The sequence below is a fragment of the Cyrtonyx montezumae genome, unplaced genomic scaffold, assembly GCF_038088225.1.
Source record: "Cyrtonyx montezumae isolate F1298 unplaced genomic scaffold, pur_monq_1.0 scaffold_3, whole genome shotgun sequence".
Lineage (NCBI taxonomy): Eukaryota > Metazoa > Chordata > Aves > Galliformes > Odontophoridae > Cyrtonyx > Cyrtonyx montezumae.
Window position 1 is genome coordinate 12,332,401 of NW_027072034.1, and position 18,577 is coordinate 12,350,977.

The following is an 18,577-nucleotide window of genomic DNA, read 5'->3' on the forward strand; positions in this document are numbered from 1 at the left end:
TTTAACTGCTTATTAATTATGCAGTGAAAACTATGTGCATCAGTGTACTTTTCTGGCAGTTATTAAGAAGTAGGTAAGACACGTTTGGCATCAGATATAACTGCGAGTTACTGTGTTTTGGTTGGGAGATAAGGCAGAATGCTAATTGCAGTGCTGATATTATAGCAGTGTTGTTTATTGCAAACAGAGCAGCAGTGTAATAAGTAAGAAAGCAAAAACAGTGCATTAAAAAAGATGCAAAACTGTCTTACACTTTGAGTGGTGTTTCTGCTGACTTTGCTAAGCTAGCTCTGCAATAAGGAAGCATGAATTATGTACAGTGTAGAACAGCAGATCAAACATTCTGAATGCTGTACCTTGGAGTAATTACCCCTATTACGTGATAGGGGATAGGCACTAGGAGATGAGAGACGACAAAAGAAGACATCCAGTTAAAGTCACAAAGTACCGTGAGTCCCTTTCTCACTTTACAGTAACTTTGGAGTAATGTTTTTTTTTCAGCTAAATACTAAGAAAAGGTGTTTGTTTGTTTGTTTGTTTGTTTGTTTGTTTGTTTGTTTGTAATTAATTAATTGAGATGACTTACAAAACAGCTTGTTAAAACCTAAACCAAAAACCTGAGCATTTCCTTATGCTTTGGCTTTTTATTTCCCATGGTGTGATTTTTTATATTGCATGCAATTCCTTTTCCACTTGATCCCATTTTTGCTGTTTAGTCTTCTTAAGGTGTTGTATTGACTTTTCTGATCTGGAATAGGCATATTTTTTTTATGAACGTAGGCATATTTCTGGTAGTAAGACTTCCATGCAAGACCCAGCGCCTGAAAGTTCAACTACCACATTCAGTGCTATGTACACATTTCACTTTCTTGCTTTGATTAATATGCAATTAGTAATTTTGTTAACGATGGCAAGTATACGGTGCTTGTTGGATTCTCTGATCCACTTCTGCGTTTCGTTCAGTGAATAAGAATTCATTACTAACAAGTGTAATTGTACTGAATAACTTAGCATTGCCCTTTTATGGTTTTCCAGGAACTCGCTGTGATGAAACAGGTTCTAATTAGTCTACAGGATAAACACAAGGAACAAAATTTACCTCAGTCTCGTATTAATTTGCAAAGTCTGACTGCAAAAAGCAAACCTAACCCTTCGGTAAAACTGCTGCCAGAATACGATGAAGAAAATGTATTTAGACCTAAGCCAACATTATTTGTAAGTACTACACTAAGTGCTGTCAACTTGTTGACTATTTTCCTCATGCTTTAAAAAGAAGAAGGCTGGTTCCTACTTCAAGGAGACACATGCTTTGTTCTGCTTAATGTTTGCAACTTTTTGTGGCTGTGGTCGATTTTGAGGAGATAAACTGCAGTTTGTGATGTTAATTGGATGTCTGGTGGTTCGTGTATCTAAAGTTCGAAGTAAATAATAGTACAAAAAGAAAAAGAATCATATTACCATCAGTTCACAAAACTGTAATGAGCACAGAGTAAGTATGCAATTTTAAGTCTACCCTGAGCATGAGCTGATTGTGTGCAGGCATACTGAGGAGCAGAAGTGAGGAAGTAAATGTATTTATGAGTATTTGCACTCCTGCATATTCAGGTATACATACAGGTATGTGCCCAGCACTTTCATCCCTTCTGTTACTATGGATAACCGATACTACAAAACCTTGGTTTATTCCTTTAGAAACTAAATACTTGCATTTAAATACTTCAGGTTCCATACAGAAATTAGTGCTTCCAGGATTGGAAAGGGTCAGGAAAATGATGTCCAAGTTTCTAACTATGAGTGCATCTCAGCTGATAAATTTAAGGGAGTTAGTGCTGAGTCACAAAGCAAATCCTAATTTGCATTTTCAGTGTTTGCAGCTGTTTTTCTCTAAGGTAGGCTGGGTGAATCCACACAGCCTTTATTTTCTTTTTCCTGGGCACAGTATTTTGCTATTTTGGTCCAAATATTTATCTATATATGGGTTGGGTTTTTTGTTTTGTTTTGTTTTTTCTGGTGGAAACTTCTTATAAGTGAAAGAGACTCAAATAATGTAGGGTTTGTAGTACAACACATCAGGTAATGTTTTTATAGTACACAATGTAGGGAATGATTACACCTCCTGAGTATGGCATGACAGCGTTGGGGATTTCAGTGGTTCAGAGTTTGCTTTGACAGTGTTATGAGACTGTTTAGAGGTAAAAGGCATGCCTGGTGCTGTCCCATCCGTAATCCTTTTGGAAGTGCTAAATCATACTGCCCAAACTTTTGTCTTTGGTGCAGTGATCCAAAACGGAGATAAACTGAGCTAACAATTAGGCTGTGCGGATGATCCAGGGTTTGAGTGTATAATCTGTCCTGACTTTCTTAGGGATATAGAAACAAGGTGGGAATCTAGAAAAAGAAATTGCTTTGACATGTTGCAATCGTTCCTCATCTGTCTTTGGAGTAGGAAAATGAAAAGGAGCCAATGGCAGGGTTTCCTACTAGGTGGGGAAATCATTTAATAGTGCTGTTACAGTCCTACCCACTTAGCCCAATTTAGGGAATTTTAATAGGTTGTACAAATAGAGCAGATTTATAACTGAGAACATCAAAATGAGAGGAAGGTGGAGATTTAAACGTGACGAGGATCTGAGGCCAGCTGCATTTGAAGGCTGACTGGTCTTGGAGGAAAAGAATAAATACGGGGAAGACAACAAACTGCTTAGAAAGTGTTTAGAGGCAAAAGACAAAGGAAACTTCATTAGCAAAAGCAAAGAGTTAACACTGAAACTTGAATGTACAACAGTCCTTATCCTGGTTCCACCTCCTCTTTCTTATTTCTTTATATAAACAACCACTAAATGTGCCTCAAGAATGTTGCATACTATCCTGAATGTGCAGTAGCCCAGAGGATTACGGAGGCAAGAAGTTGCTCTACAAATAAAATTATGTCTGTGTTGTCAGAAAACTGCTGAATTCTTTTATTTTGGATTATGATGTTTTGAGAGCTCTTATTTTGTCCAGTGTTGGTCTGTGGCGCACATAAAATCCCTTTCCTGAGTTCCATCCCCTTCTCTAATGGGAAAGCTAGATAATGATATTTAGAATTAAAACTATTTATGGCACACTTGACTCATGTTCAGTATTTTAAAACAAATCTTTTACCTTATCTGTTTTTTCTAACCTAAAAATCATGTGGTTTAAATACAGATATGTGGTAGTAATAAGCTGCAATACATAGTCTTACTTTTAATTTACTTTCTTTAAGCAGATAAAAAAATGATTACATGCTATGAACTACAAAGGAAGGAAAGAGATTTCCTCACAGATCACATGTTTTTATTCTGACTTTTGCTCTTTCTCACAACTGATACATTCTTTGTTTTACAGACAAATACACAGGCACCTGCGTGGTACAAGAAACTGCAGAAGAAAATATCACCGTAACATTTTCCAAGAAATACTTAAGAAAATCCTTTAGGGAGATTTTATTTGAAGAAAGATATTTTCACCATAATAATGCCCTTTTTCCCATAAAGGCAAATAACTTTTTTGTTTACAGTTGTTGCTTTATACCCATGAAATGATCTTATGCTGTGTAAAATAATTTTTAGATCTGTTGTGTGAATAAAATGTGTGAAAATAATGCAGGTAATGAATTTATTACCTTGTTATTTGAATTGTAAAAGATAAATAAACACGAGCATATTGAATATATTTATAATCTGAGTTGCTAAATGGTGTCTTATTCATAGTGTTCAAGTGAATGCTTACTTCAGCTTTCTCTATTGTTTTTCTTAGACCTTGTGCTTGATATCACATTCCTTGCAGCTGTTCTGGCTCATAGAAATTGAAAAAATATATATGAATTAGCATCCCTTTCTATGGGGGAAATTACAGAGTCATAGGATCTGGAAGGGAACTCTGGAGATCATCGAGCCCAACCCTCTGCTAAAGGGGTTTCCCACATTACATTGCACAGGAAAGCATCCAGGTGGGCTTTGAATATCTCTATAGATGGAGACTCCATGGCCTCTCTGGGCGCTGTGTTCCAGTGCTCCATCACCCTCACAGTAAAGATGTTTTTCCTCATGTTCAGACGGAACTTCCCGCATTCCAGTTTTTGATGGCTGTCCCTTTTTCTGCTGCTGGGCATCACTGCGAAGAGCCTGGCCCCACCCACTTGACCCCTGCTCTGTAGATATTTACAGGCATTGATCAGATCCGCTCTCAGCCTTTTCTTCAGGCCGAACAGCCCCAGGTCTCTCAGCCTTTCCTCATGAGGGAGGTGTGACTCCCCAGGAGATCCCTGTATTTTTGTACCAGGGAGCCCAGAGCTAGGACACAGTACCCCAGATGTGGCCACACCAGGGCAGAGGGGGAGGATCACCTCCGTCCACTGCTGCCCACAACTCTTTTTAATGTACACAGGATACCATTGGCCTTCTTGGCCACATGGCCACGCTGCTCTTGTATGTCAAGTGAAAAAACAATTCTCTTATCAGCCTCAATTTGTATAATTTGTCCATTAAGATCATTTTATTTACCAAACAATCATTAAAAATCTTCTGATGCAGCAATAAAATCCATCTTAGTTATCAGCTGTGATACTGGGGGCTAGATAACATTTGCTCTGCAGTTCAATATCACGTAAATGTCAATGGCATTGTTTAAGTGAGGGCATACTGAAAATACCACTCAGATTTCATTTAAGAGGAAGTTTCTCTTTCCTTACTTCCTGTTTACTTGACAGTATCTCTTCAACTGCTTCATTGTTCCTAGCTGGCCGTGAACAATAATTATTTACTGTATATAAATATTGAGCTTATGATTCTTACGTACTCTTTTCTTCTTCATTTTCCAAACATCACGTTGAAACAAAGCAATACTTCCTCTACTGACAGTGAGCTTCAGCTTTTGCTAAGTGAGGTAAAACCATGAGTAATTGCACACCACGGGATTAAAATGTTGGTTTTGTGAATGAGAGAGGCAAAGTATGTCGACGGAGGTCATTGTTCACATGGAAAAAAAAAGCACTGATCTTTGGACTCCCAAGACTACCTGTACCAATATTGCCTGATCAGCTTTGGTTACTTGAAGTCCAGGTTTTCCTCTGCTGTGTTATTTTTGTGAACAAAATCATTGCCTGTTCTTGGTTTTGTGTGAGAGAGCTCGCATATGCAGGTAATTATTTTGTAATAAATACTGAATAAGATTCACAGCCCCTAGTTCATCTTTGCCAGACCTGCTCCTCTGTTACCACCCCGTCAGTAATCAGTAACTTCTGTTACCTGGACCTGTGAACTGTTTTAGGCAAGACGCAGGTTGCAGTCTTCATTCTCCGGCAGCATCCTTACAGACAAAGATACAGACTATGAAGTGGATGGAAATTTGGCTGACGCACCAAGCTCAAGGAAATGTGATCAGCAGTGCAAAGTCCAACTGGCAAATAGCATCTTCAGCAAGTTCACAGTCAAAGCCTAATTTGGAGGAGCAGTCTCTACAGGGCAGGGTCTTGGACAGGCATCAGCAGGCTGGGAAAAAATGGCCCAACAAGAACCACACAAAGCTCAAAGGCAAATAAATAGAGACCCATCTCTAGGGTTGAAGAACCTCCTATTTCAGGACTGACTGGAAGGCAGCTTGGGAGAAACAGAACTCCACACCCTGGTGGGCAACAAACTGAACATAGAATTCTAGAATCAGCAAGGTTGGAAAAGACCCACAGGATCACCCAGTCCAACATGGCAGCAGCGTGCTCTTGCAGCAAAGAGGGCGAGGCAGATCCTGGTCTGTACTACCAGTATAGCCAGCACATGAAGGGAAGCACTGCTTCCCTTCTGTTTTATGGGAGACCACATCCAGTCTGGGGGTTGTTCAAAGCATTGACATACAAAAGCAAGTCCACAGAGATTCGCCATGATGAGCAGGGGCTAGAGTACAGAATGTAGATGGGGAGGCTGAAAAAACTGAAACGTAGAGGGCTTGGCTGGGATCTTGGTGCAGTCTGCAATTGCCTAACGGGATGGTACAGAGAGCAGAGCCAGCCTGCTCGATGAGGTGCACAGTAATGGAATAAGAGGAAACTGACAGAAGATGCAACACCAAACATTTCAACTGTTTATTACAAAAATGTTTTCTCTTGGGGAGGGCCACAAAAATAATCCAAGGAATGAGACACTGTTCCTACAAAGACAGGCTGAGAGAGCTGGGGCTGTTCAGCCTGGAGAAGAGAACGCAAAACTTGAGAAGAGCTTTTCAGTATCTAAAGGGCAGCTGCAGGAAAGAAGGGGACAGACTTTTCGGTGGGGTCTGCGGTGAGAAGAGCAAGGGAAATGGTTTCAAACTTAAAGAGGGGAGATTTAGGTTGGCTATAAGGAAATCAAGTCCTGCAGTGAGGGTGGTGAGGCACTGGAACAGGTTGCCCAGAGATGTGGCATGCCCTGTCTCTGGAGACATTCAAGGTCAGGCTGGACAGGGCTCTGAGCAACCTGGTTCATTGCAGAGGAGTTGGACTGGATGGCCTTTAAAGTCCACCCCCCAACTCTAATGATTCTGTGATTCTCTGAGGGTGGTCAAACACTGAAACAGACTGCTAGACCACTCAGGGAGGTGGTGGCATCTTCATCCTTGGAGATATTTAGCGATCAACTGGGCAAAGCCCCAAGCAATCTGATGTCACTGGACCTGCCCCTACTTTGGACCAGATGATTATTTTTCAGACTTCCTTTCCAACCTAAATTACTCCATGGTAACATTTCTCAATATCCAAGATAGCAACATTTCTTTATTTCTTAAACGTTTACGCTTACTTAAGTATGTACGATGCCTCCAGAATGAATTGCACTTTGTAAACGTCTGTGTTCTGCAGCAGCCAGATCTTCTAGGAGAGCCAACAAAAACTGTTTTATGGTGAAATTATATTGACATTTAAACAGTTCTTCACATGACAATGTGACATTGACTTGTTTTTTAGAAATTTCATAACAAACTCCCAAGACAAAATTTACAGAGATAGAAGTGATTTGTTTGCATATATCGACAATTCATAATGCTCTTGGAAGTTCGTCTACATTTCCTTCCAGTTTCCAGTTGAAGACTTTTTATTTTGCCTGTGTCTCATCATTAGACTGAGGCTACAGTTCATTACCAATGAAGAAATCTGAAAAGTGAAAACCAGAATGTCACTTAAACATAACTATTCAAACACAAAATGCCCTGCGGCAAAAATTAATAAATCTTTGCTCTTTAAATAATGGAAAGGTTCAGTTGTATTACCTGCACAGCATTTTGACTGATGTTATTTCCTGCAAACATGTCTGCAAAATGAATTATTCCAAAATTATTCTTCATGAAACGGTCACTGCAGTTTGCCATTGCAGTAGGTCTTGTGTCAATGATGTGTGAGTCAAAAGTAATGAGGTAAAGAGAAATTTCAAAGGGTAGTCATGCATGTAAGGAACTTGTGACTGAAGTGCCCAACCCACATAATCACCTCCAGTTCCTCTTTTTCAAATCGAAAAGAGAAAAGGAAGAAAATTCTCCATCCATTAGTACATTTCTTGGTACACTAAGCTGGTGTTACTTGTTTCCTAAGTATATAGGTTGAACAGGAAGGAAGGAGGCATAGTTGATTTAGAGAGGTAAAGACCTTTCAATTGTTTTGTTGTTGTTGTTGTTTACAGTTACAATTGCTTTCTTGCATTTCTGCTTCCTGCTAGAAGCCAAAGGCTTCTAACACATCAAGGAAATCAAAGAAACTGAAAACTTGAAATGGCTTTTTTTTTAAAAAAAGCCCCACTTTTAAAGCGTGCTGCTGAATCCATGGTCATACTTCAGTGGTATTTGTAATTCCTAAATATTTTCTGTGCAAAGAAATTGCATCATTGGGATTTGCAGTCTTCCTGCACTCCAAGAATTTCTGTACAAAGTAGGGATGAAACCTTGGAAAATAGGAACAGCTGTAAATGTTATGTTCATTGTCTGAATATTTGTTGGGATCTCTGAGATAAAATTTGCAACCTTTCAGACTTTGTTATTTTCAGTTTCAGTTACTGTTTTATGTGACTTCTAGTCCCAGGAAAGCAGAACGCTTACTCCACTTCAGCCTCCAGATGGCCATGCCTTACTTCCATGCCTGTGGAAGACACAAGGCAGAGAGCGTGACTTTCTAGAAACAGCGTGGTACTTTCTGAAGAACTATTTATGATGTTGTGTAAATGCATCAATTGTCATTCTGCTTGAAAACAGATTTATACGCAACTGTTTGAGACTGCAACATCCTGTCATCTTTCAGGGCTACTCATGAGGGAGGTCTGTTGAGGAAAGAGCGTGTCTCCCTGTTAACGCTGCATTAATAGAACACATGCCAGACTTTACTGAGTCAAAGAAATATATCCCTGGAATTTTCTTATAGCAAAGCACACAGACAATCTGTATTCATTCTTGACCTTTGAAAATGAAATAAATATCTCCAGAAGATCAAGTTTTGCTTAGTGTCTTTGGGCAATATTATCCCCTTCTTAAATTCCCAGGATTGGTTGGGAACTCTTGACCTTTGAAATGCATGCTTCCATAGCTTAATAAGGCAGTTACACTTGGGGCATTTCGGACTTAAGCTGGGCAGCAGTACAAGGTGCTAACTCTTGGGGACGGCGTTGCTAGTGCAAATGGATGATGGTAGCTGAGTGTTATGGAAGCGCGAGGATATCGCTGAAGGTCACAGCACTGAGGAGAGGTAGGTGTGGTTCTTGGCAGATGTTAGACCCTCTGCAGCTCTTTAAGCCCTCTGCTGACAGCATGGGGAGCACCAACTTTGTTCCACAGTTAATTCTGCAGTTTCCTGGGTTTCTTTCCTCACTTAGAACTTATGCATAACAGTAAATGTTCTCTCAGATAACTGTAAATGCTTTCTCTTCTCTTCTCTTCTCTTCTCTTCTCTTCTCTTCTCTTCTCTTCTCTTCTCTTCTCTTCTCTTCTCTTCTCTTCTCTTCTCTTCTCTTCTCTTCTCTTCTCTTCTCTTCTCTTCTCTTCTCTTCTCTTCTCTTCTCTTCTCTTCTCTTCTCTTCTCTTCTCTTCTCTCCTCTCCTCTCCTCTCCTCTTCTCTTCCTCTCTCCTCTTCTCTTCCTCTCTCCTCTTCTCTTCCTCTCTCCTCTCCTCTCTCCTCTCCTCTCCTCTCCTCTCCTCTCCTCTCCTCTCCTCTCCTCTCCTCTCCTCTCCTCTCCTCTCCTCTCCTCTCCTCTCCTCTCCTCTCCTCTCCTCTCCTCTCCTCTCCTCTCCTCTCCTCTCCTCTCCTCTCCTCTCCTCTCCTCTCCTCTCCTCTCCTCTCCTCTCCTCTCCTCTCCTCTCCTCTCCTCTCCTCTCCTCTCCTCTCCTCTCCTCTCCTCTCCTCTCCTCTCCTCTCCTCTCCTCTCCTCTCTCTCCTCTCCTCTCCTCTCCTCTCCTTTCTTCTCTCTTCTCTCTTCTTTTCCTTTCTTTTTTTTTCTTTCTCCCTTCTTTTCTCTCATCAGAGTCTCCTTTTTCTCAGGACATGGGAACTGAATTCAAATGAAGGGTGAGTTTTAGTCATCTCATCCTTTAAAGGATGAAGGGGACACACACAAAAAAAAATCATCCCCATGAATGCAAGAAATGGCAGAAGTACTAAACGCAAAAACTTGAGATTGATCATGGAAATAGCTTTTACTCAGAAACTTACATGTTTTCATAGACTGTGCCCTTTTTGAAGATACTACAGAAATAACTACTGTAGAAGAGAATGCTGCTTTGATTGAAGCAATAGAATCAACTTTGTTTGACCATGAATAATTGAAGTCTTTGTGTTAATGCTTCTTTTAAGGAGTAGTGGATCAGTAAATGTAACTTAATTGCAGGAAAAGACTTATGGATGGAATTTATGACTGCATTTCAATGAAAGTCTTTTCATTTTTCCTTCTTGGTTAAATAGAAGAAGGATTACTTAGATTATTCAGTCTCGCAGCTGAAATTGTTAGCAATTCCCAGTGCTCCTTTTTATCGTGATTCTAGAGATACACACTGCAGCACAGAATTTCTCTTTTGCTTTCCTCAGTTCTTCAGAAGACTGTTTCTTTTTGTATTATTATTAAGGCCTGGCAATGTAGTACTTGACTTTTATGGGCAAGCTGTGACCTTGCATTTGTATGTGGAATTCAAACAGGATTGTTACCTAAGCGCAGTGGCCCTTCGTAAAAGAAAGAGTTGGAAGTATGGAGCTCTGAGACCCTGACAGAGGGTTGTTTCTGTGCCCAGACTCTTATGCTCCCCATCACAGCACAGTGCCATCACAGAGGAGATGCTTCTCAGGGCTGTGGTTTCCAAGTGCACAGTTCCCAGTGCCAGTGAGTGGAGCCATGTAAGCAGGGGTTCACGAGCTGTCACCCAGAGCTATGTTCACACAGGAGCTGCTATCATTCGTCTGTCCTGTGATGCTGTGAGAAGTGCAAGCAAAGGAAAACATGCAATATTCTGCTGCAGTCTGATCACTGGCTGCCTCTTCTTGGGAGTCCAATTCTCTTAATGTATCAGTAAAATTTAAGTGAGTCTTCATTCTTGGACATTCAAAAGGTAACAAGTTCTATGTCCTGCAGGGAGGCCAAGTCCTTTCTGATACTTCATCAAAGATCTCAGGTACAGAGCAGACAACTATAAGACCATCATCAGGCACCACTGCTTACACATTAATCTTTATTTTATTAACTTGTTACTTAAATACTAAGTCCAAAAAAATCCAGTTAGTATTTACGAGTAAAGGCGTACGTGCCTGAAAGTAACAACAGGCAGTAAAGGGAATAATATGTCAGTGACTCAGTCTTACTGAATTAGCACATTCCTTGTCATTTTGTGTCATTTCTTTCATTACTGCAGTAATTAACTTCGCAGAATTGCATTTGTTCCATTCAGCAGGGAATGGAGAACAATAACAGTGTTTATCAGCAGCAGAAGAGGGCTTTACCTTTCTTTCTCAACTCGGTAAAATCTCTGCAGGCTAATCTGAGTGCACAGCCAGGGTGCCCTCTGACACAATGGAGCTGTCTGAAATCTCCCTGAGGGTAACCGAAGTGGGCTGATTAGATCTGTTGTCCACGAAAACAAAATAGCCAATCCTATGAAATATAGACCTTTTTACACTCTGACGTGCCGCTTTAAATCTGTCCATGCTGAATCCTTTATCATAGTTTCACACCATAACAGTTCTGAGATCTCTGAATGACTTAAGGACATAAAATTCCAAAGAAACAAATGATGTGAAGTTCTTACGAATCTTTGATAATTTACCGTTATTTTGTAAAGTGAAATATACGTCTATATTTTAGAATGCATGCAAGCGTCACTGTTGTTTTAGATCAGACTTCTTTTTAATACCAAACAAAATACTCTTCTGTGAACAGATAACTTAAAGCTGATTAGGAATGAATGCAAGGCCATATGTAGGGAAATGACAGTACAGGGGTACTGGGCTCAGCAATATGAACAAGTGTGATTTGGAACACACATTTACTGGACCATAAACTGGAACCAGGTTCCTCTTATCATAATTCTACATACTAAGCAGTAGCAGATGGTTGTGTTCATTACTTCCTTCTTCAAGGGATATTCACCTGTTGAATACATAGTGGAACAGTCTACACAGCGCTGCCAAAATTGTTGGCTTCACAGCACTCTGTAGCAGTTATACTGCTCCTCTATAGGAGCATGTTCCCCCTTCCCTCACACAGAAGATGGATTGAATTTGATCAGCTTCCTTGTGTGTTCATGGAGCCTGACCTCTGGACAAGGGAACATTTCTGAAGAACAGTGACCTCCGGCTTTGGAAAGAAACAGCCAAGAAAAAGTTCAGAGCTGCACGACTGTCAGCTTGAAGGACCTTCTCCAGACTGTCAGCTCCTAAGTGCTGACAAGGTGCTGGACATAGTTTATGCTTGCTTTCATATGAATGGAAAATTCCCATTCTTAAGCACCTAACTTAATGAAATAATGAATGCTTGACAAAGAGAGTATGGATAGCATGGCTACTTCAATAGTACTTTCAAAGCTTAGCACTTAGGTAGTGCTAAAGTTACTTACTTTAGGTAGTCACTAAGAGCAGGTGTAATACAGCACATTTTGGTGCCGTGGCATCTGCTGGAGATATATTTTTATATTTAAAAATATAATGTTTAGCAACATCTTTGTAGAGGGGAATTCCTTAAGTTGCATAACTCAGTGTGAATAAGCAACTTGTTCAGCCACGGTGACGATTAGCTTTTCATGAGCACTGTTTTTACTCCTCCATTCAGAGCAGAGGGAAGCAGGCATTGCACCATACTCTCTGTCGCTGCAATATTTTTTCAAAGGAAACTTGACATGAGACGAGTTTAATGGCACCACAGCGTCCTTGGGATAGAGAACACAGAGCCTTTTTTAGTTCCTCTTAAATTAGATACCAGGAAGGCTTATTGCCATAGTTCCAGACTATAAATAACGTCACCTGGATTGGAAGTGCTGCAATGATCATTGCAAAACACTTCTGCTGATAGAACGCAGGGGACCAAGCTGATCTGCCCCTTCTGTGAGTAATAATTATCTCACAGGTGAATTTCATTCTACTCAAATAGTTATTTCAGTGCAAGATTTAAAATTGCAAGGATGGACGCAGATGTGGCATTGATGAAAGCCAGTTTGTGCAACTGCAGCCTGCTCTATCCACAAGACTTGGCAACACTAACATGAAGTATAAGGAAAAGAGGTAACATCCTCTTCGTCCCTTCCATTTTTACATCCTTTCGGTGAAACTGTATCTGAATTCATGACTCAGAATCTGAAAAAATTATAGTGCTGCACGGTGAAACGCTTCAGAACAAGATGTGACTTTTATCCTGCTCTTGCCAAAGTACCTCTTAATGTCTGTTGCTTTTCTGCATAAAACGTGTGTGAAATAGAGTATTTTTCCAGAGGTTAGATGTGGTCAGGTGATATTTTATGGCGCTTCACAGCCCATACCAAGTACCAGCTGTTAGGCCTTACTCATGAATTGCACAGAAGCAAGGTTTTCTGTGCACTAAATAGAAGCTTTGTATTTTGTCAGTCCTCTCTTCACAGAGTAATCTGGTAATCTAGAGAGCGAGTAACCTGGAGAAAAAAAATCTGAAGTAATCTGGACAGAAAGAAGCCCTGCTTTGTTAGAAGAATGAATCAACTTCTCTCCTTTATCTTATTTATATCTTCCAAGCAGCTCGGGGATTAAGATGTATTGTTAAAGCCTTGCCTCACCCAACTTGCCACATTACTTCTGAGTTCATGAATAAGCTGGCTCCTTAGCTTTAACTGAGCTTGTTATGAACCACTCAGGTAAACACATTTGAAATAAGCTGTGCATTCATGAAACGCTGTTTTCCACACCGTAACACAACAGACGTAGGCCAACCTTTCCTTAAGACATCCAACCACAGGAATACCTGTAGGCCAAACACGAACGCTCTAACGGATACGTATTTTGATCTCGTCTAAAAACATACACATTTAAATAATAGCATTAAAATTGAGAACGTTTTTTTCAATATGGCCTCTTGATCTGAAAGGAAATATTTCCTTTTATTTCGTTTTATTCAGTATTTCATACATCATTTTCAAAAAGAAATGACAAAAAACCTCAACTGGTAAACTCTTGGCAGGTGGAAGCCCTGGTGAAGCTGACTGCAGTTTACATCTCTCTTTTTGGAGAATGATATCCTGAAATATAACTGCATAATTAAATATGCTCAAATAAAACTGGACTGAATATGTTACTAACTCTTGTTGTGTTGCTAACTCTTCTCAACATAATTTGTAGAAAACAACCTGAGTAACACTCAAAACTTCAAGTGCCAATATATTAACACAGTGTTTCATGGTTTCCTCACTGCAAGTAATTTATTTCTGGTCATCACTCTTTAAATATTTTGAGGAAGGACAAGAAAAAAAAAAAAGAAGGGAGGGGAAACTGTGTTAATGTATTTAAAATATATTGTGTATTATTTAACATAATACACTATTCCATATATGTCAGAGAAATTAAATTACAAACATTCTGATGAACGTTAAAAGTGAACACATCCAGAGTTTACATGAATAACATGGTGGGATAAACCTAGATGATAATAATACTCTTCTATGTAATTGGACATTTTACCTTCTATTTTTTTAATGTATATATTGTTTTTAATTTACAAATTAACTCATGTTCTTTATTTGAGAAGAGCACCGTTTCTGTGTGCACTTGGACAGACGTATGTCAGTTCTAAGGCCATATCATCACCAATAATCACTGTCACTTCTCCCTTATCATCTTATTTCCAAAATGTTCCCGTGTCTGTATTCTGACCGTGTCTCACCTGATTAAATGAAACCAGGCAAACTGTGTGGAGGCAGTTGCTTCCGTCACGGGAGGAGTTCATCGTGAGGCAAATAGAAACTCTAAAGGAGGATGCAGCTGTGCCTTTTCTTTACAGCACATGATTAGAAATAGAGTAATTCCCCCATACAACAAGCAGAACACTGCCAGCATCTCCATAAGCCCCCAAGTGGACAGCAGATAAGACTTGTATGGGTGTGCAGCCATGTTATAGAAAGGCTGATTGGTTTCCTCATTGTGGAGGAGTAGAACCTCTGAGTGAGGTCATCAGTATTTGGTTCATTGATCTTTCTTACTGGTCAGCCAACGCCTTGTGATGGCCTCTAAGATCAGCAGCGGTTCTCAATTTTAACCTCACTGGTGAGTACAAACACGTTCTCTGACTTTGGGATTTTTGGCTACCACCAGGACTTAAAACAGTGTGCTGGCAAAATGACATTCCTCCTCGTGGTGTGACTGGGATGAAAAATGAGGATCACCTTCAGAAGCTTTCCCAGGAACCCCCTTTTGAACACACAATTAATGCTTCCACTTCAGTCTGAAGTAAGCTTTTGTAGTAACTCTCGGCAGTTTCCCTTCCTGACAAGTGACATCCAGTTACTTGGCTCACCACCAAAAGATGTTTAATGTGCCTTCAGTGGAGGTCAAAGCCCACAGTTTTAAGGCAGATGAATGGAAAATAGGTACTTACTATTGACAGTGGTGGAAATTACTTGCTGGTTCCAAAACTTCCTCTTTTTTCAAAACAATGTCAATCAAACTACCAGCATGTGTTGAAAAGCGTGAGGGTCATCTGAGTAATTACCCTTATCATTAAGCAACAGAGAACCCTGTTGTAATTTTAATAACCTCTGACTGACTGAAAATCCTCTTTTTGCTGCTGTTCCTGATAGCAGAAGGGCTGGCTTTTTCCTACTTATTCTGTGTTGCTTTATGCTGCTTTTTTTTCCTACCATAAACACACTGTTAAGTAGGAGACTACCAAAATTTCTGTGCTCCTTTGAGTCAACGTGGCTCCTCTGAATACATTGTGGAATTGGGGGGGCACAACAGCAAAAACGAAGCAACAAAATCACATTACAAGTGTACTCCTAAATCAGGAGTTCAGGAGCTGCGGTGTCCATGTCATTAGTGACCTATAAGCTGCTTTAGAATGGTCCTCAAATGCTATGAAAAAAGTCACTATGAAGTCACCCAGAACATAATAATGATGTTCAAGCAACCGTACTTTGGGAGACGTGATCCAGATTAAAATAGTCTAGGTTTCACTTCAGCCATTCAACTTCCAGCCCTGGTAGTTCTTTATCTGATGGCACAGAATTTGTTACCTTATTTTCTGCTCTGTTTAGGCATCTATATATGAACGGGCTATACAAGGCCAGTTCATTGAACACTACAAGTGGGTGCAAGCTCGAAAACTAAGCGTGCAAAAAGAGATTTCACACCTTCTTGAACTGTGTACGTGAGAAAGATTATTTAAATAAAACACCCTCGCCAGTGCCACTTAGAGTATAATACCTATAGAATTGCACGTATATCATGTGTTTAGCATCTAAACACCCTCCCTGGGTGACCGAGGAATCTTCTTGAGCTAACAAGTCATTATGCAGCACAGGTCCTTTCCATGTCTTCATATCCATCTGTATCAGAAGTATTGCTCAGCGTCACCCAACATACCAATGAATGGTTTGTTATTTCAATGGGCAGTTTTCCTGCCTTCATTATTTATTTGTCCCCAGCTTTTCATCTCCTCAACAAATTTGATTAATGACAATGTTTTATTCTAAGTCTTTAAAAAAAAAAAAAAAAAGGAAAAGGAGTTTAACTTACAAACCAATCCCTATAATTAGAAATACACTAACCCATCAGCATCCTTTTTGAAAATACTGAGTCTCGATGATTAGCAGTTTTAGCCAAACATGTTGAGCTGAACCAAGTGATATTCTTTATAAAAATGTTTTATACAAACTCTGTTTAATCTTCTGTGACTAACTTTATTCATACTAGTTTGGCTAGCTTTTCTTTTTCACAAGCACGGGTTGGGCCTAAATTGTATTATCTTTCTGTATTAATAAATCCCTGCATTGATTATTAATGTTGAGCTGCTCAAAATCAATGTTACAACGCAAACTTAAAATTACCAGCATCATTCCATTTTACATTTTCTTTGAAGTATTGGTTCTAACTCTAGCTTTCTTAACAGCCTTCAGGAATATGCCTAGTGTCCGAACAATTAGTGAATATCAATCCTGAAAGCTCACTGCCTGGCTCTTCTAAAGTTGTCGGTGTGAAGTTATCCAGACATACCAATCTAAGAGTATTAAGAGTAGCTGTTTTAATGTGCTCTTGAATTATTCTTGAAATGGAAAATATTTTGTCATTACTGTATGATAGAAATACATGACCTACTCTTTTCTCAAGTACAGTCCCGGAATATTCACCGTGTTCTTTCTGCTTGCCTATCAACAGTTGTACACTTCTTTGTCTAAAAACAGACAGATGTTGGAAGCCTTAATGCATTTCATGGACCTTTTTTGAGATTTTCTTTTCAATGGTCACTGACTTTGTAAGTATCGTTTGCTTCTGTATTATTTTTCCATAATCACTATAGTGACAGGTTTACACCCACTGTTACTTGTGTGCTTTTGGAGCTGTTGGATATCTGTAATTATAACTGCTTTTGAAAATGCACCCTTAAGAGGCAGAAGGAAAGAGGTCATCCTTTTGAGGAGGTATATATTTTTTTCAAGTAGCTTCTCTGTGACTGTGGACTTTAGCACTTGTACTCACCTCATTCAGACTCTGCCTAATTACTCACTATGCACTAATTTAGCCTACTGTTTCTTCCAGTGTTCTAAACTTAGCCCTCTTATATCACCAAGACTTTTGGTTTCAGTTTTTTCAGCTGACTGCACACAGCACGTCCAAATAATCGTTTTATGATGTTTGCCAAAGGTTTCCATACTTTTGATTGGTTATTGGGTCCACTGATTACAAATCTGTCTGGAGCAGAATTGCTGGACGCAAGACTGTTTAAGTACTACTTAATTTTAAACACTGTGAAGATGCTGTCACCAACAGCATTAGTTCTCCTGCTTCACCAATAAGGACACACTGAAATTTGGATTTGGCAGTACAGGTATCACAAGAAACATAGCCACGCAGGGTCAAGAGTTTCTCTGGATAGCCAAAGTGGTCTGACAAGGTCTCCTTAATGCTCCTAGCAGCACACAGTATTGTGGAGATGTCGTGCTCCTAAGACCCCAGGATCTTCTTTCTGCACATTAGGCAGTTGATTAAGGAGCTTATCCTCTCTTCCCCTACTTGAAAGGGTGCAGCGTAAGAGGTGAAGGATTTTTTTTCTGACCACATCCCTTAATTATTTTTGCTCTCAACATGAGGACTTAGTTCCAAATGAGTATTCACTGCCATACCTTATTATGCTAAGAGGTCCTTAAACAAGTATTATGTCATTGTTTTAATGCCCTCCTAGCCTGTCTAGCCGGACCATCACCTCTGCTATGTCCCAGTCCATAAAGGCTCCATTTCCCACCTGGTGGAGCAGTGCTTCACAAAACCCAAACCATTCTACTTCATTTCTCTCATTAGAAGACTTCACCCAAAGCATGCCAATTTTACAGTGCTAGTGTTTGCTAACAAATTTTCAGCAAGGAGCCAAAAATGCTTTCTTTAGTAGTGAAGAATGTGGTTTTGTCTCATATTCAAGCAGTTAAACACCAGCGTGGGACCACCCATCGCTAACAAACGTTGCCAACAACGCTTGCTTTAACAAAGCAGGTAGCTTGAGCATTCCTAAGGTGAGGTAGAAGAAAAGGGTGGTGGTAGTTTCTACCAAAATTCCAAGAGACAGACAAACCACCTTTTCTAAAATCATAAATGTTACTCTCTAAAGTACCTGTTTTAATTAATCTTCCAAAATTATACTTAGTACAGATTTCCATCTGCACTAGTAGTACATAAATAATTAAATGACATGCTTAAGGAGCATGCTGTTGTAGTTTCTGGCCCTGCTATGCAGCAAGTCAGATCTGAGGAGCTGTATGACAACTGATGAAGCTACAGGAAACACTCATGTCTTACAGCTGAGTCAGTGACCTGTCCTCCAAAAAGCTGCTGTAATAAACAGTCTGCACATTAGGCCTATAAAGGTCACAAAATGGGACTGGGAACAATAAAAGATTCTGCCAT

General features: G+C 39.8%; 1 protein-coding gene across 1 annotated transcript in view; it reads left to right on the top strand.

The window, feature by feature from the left end:
- Window positions 1-3,685, top strand: part of PIBF1 (progesterone immunomodulatory binding factor 1) — a 107,267-nt gene extending 103,582 nt beyond the window's left edge. The window contains exons 16-17 of the mRNA XM_065744039.1: window positions 1,036-1,215; window positions 3,370-3,685. Of these exons, the coding sequence (XP_065600111.1) occupies window positions 1,036-1,215; window positions 3,370-3,426 (237 nt within the window). The 3' untranslated portion in view covers window positions 3,427-3,685. The remainder of the gene's footprint in view (window positions 1-1,035; window positions 1,216-3,369) is intronic.
- The last annotated feature ends 14,892 nt before the right edge of the window (window positions 3,686-18,577 follow it).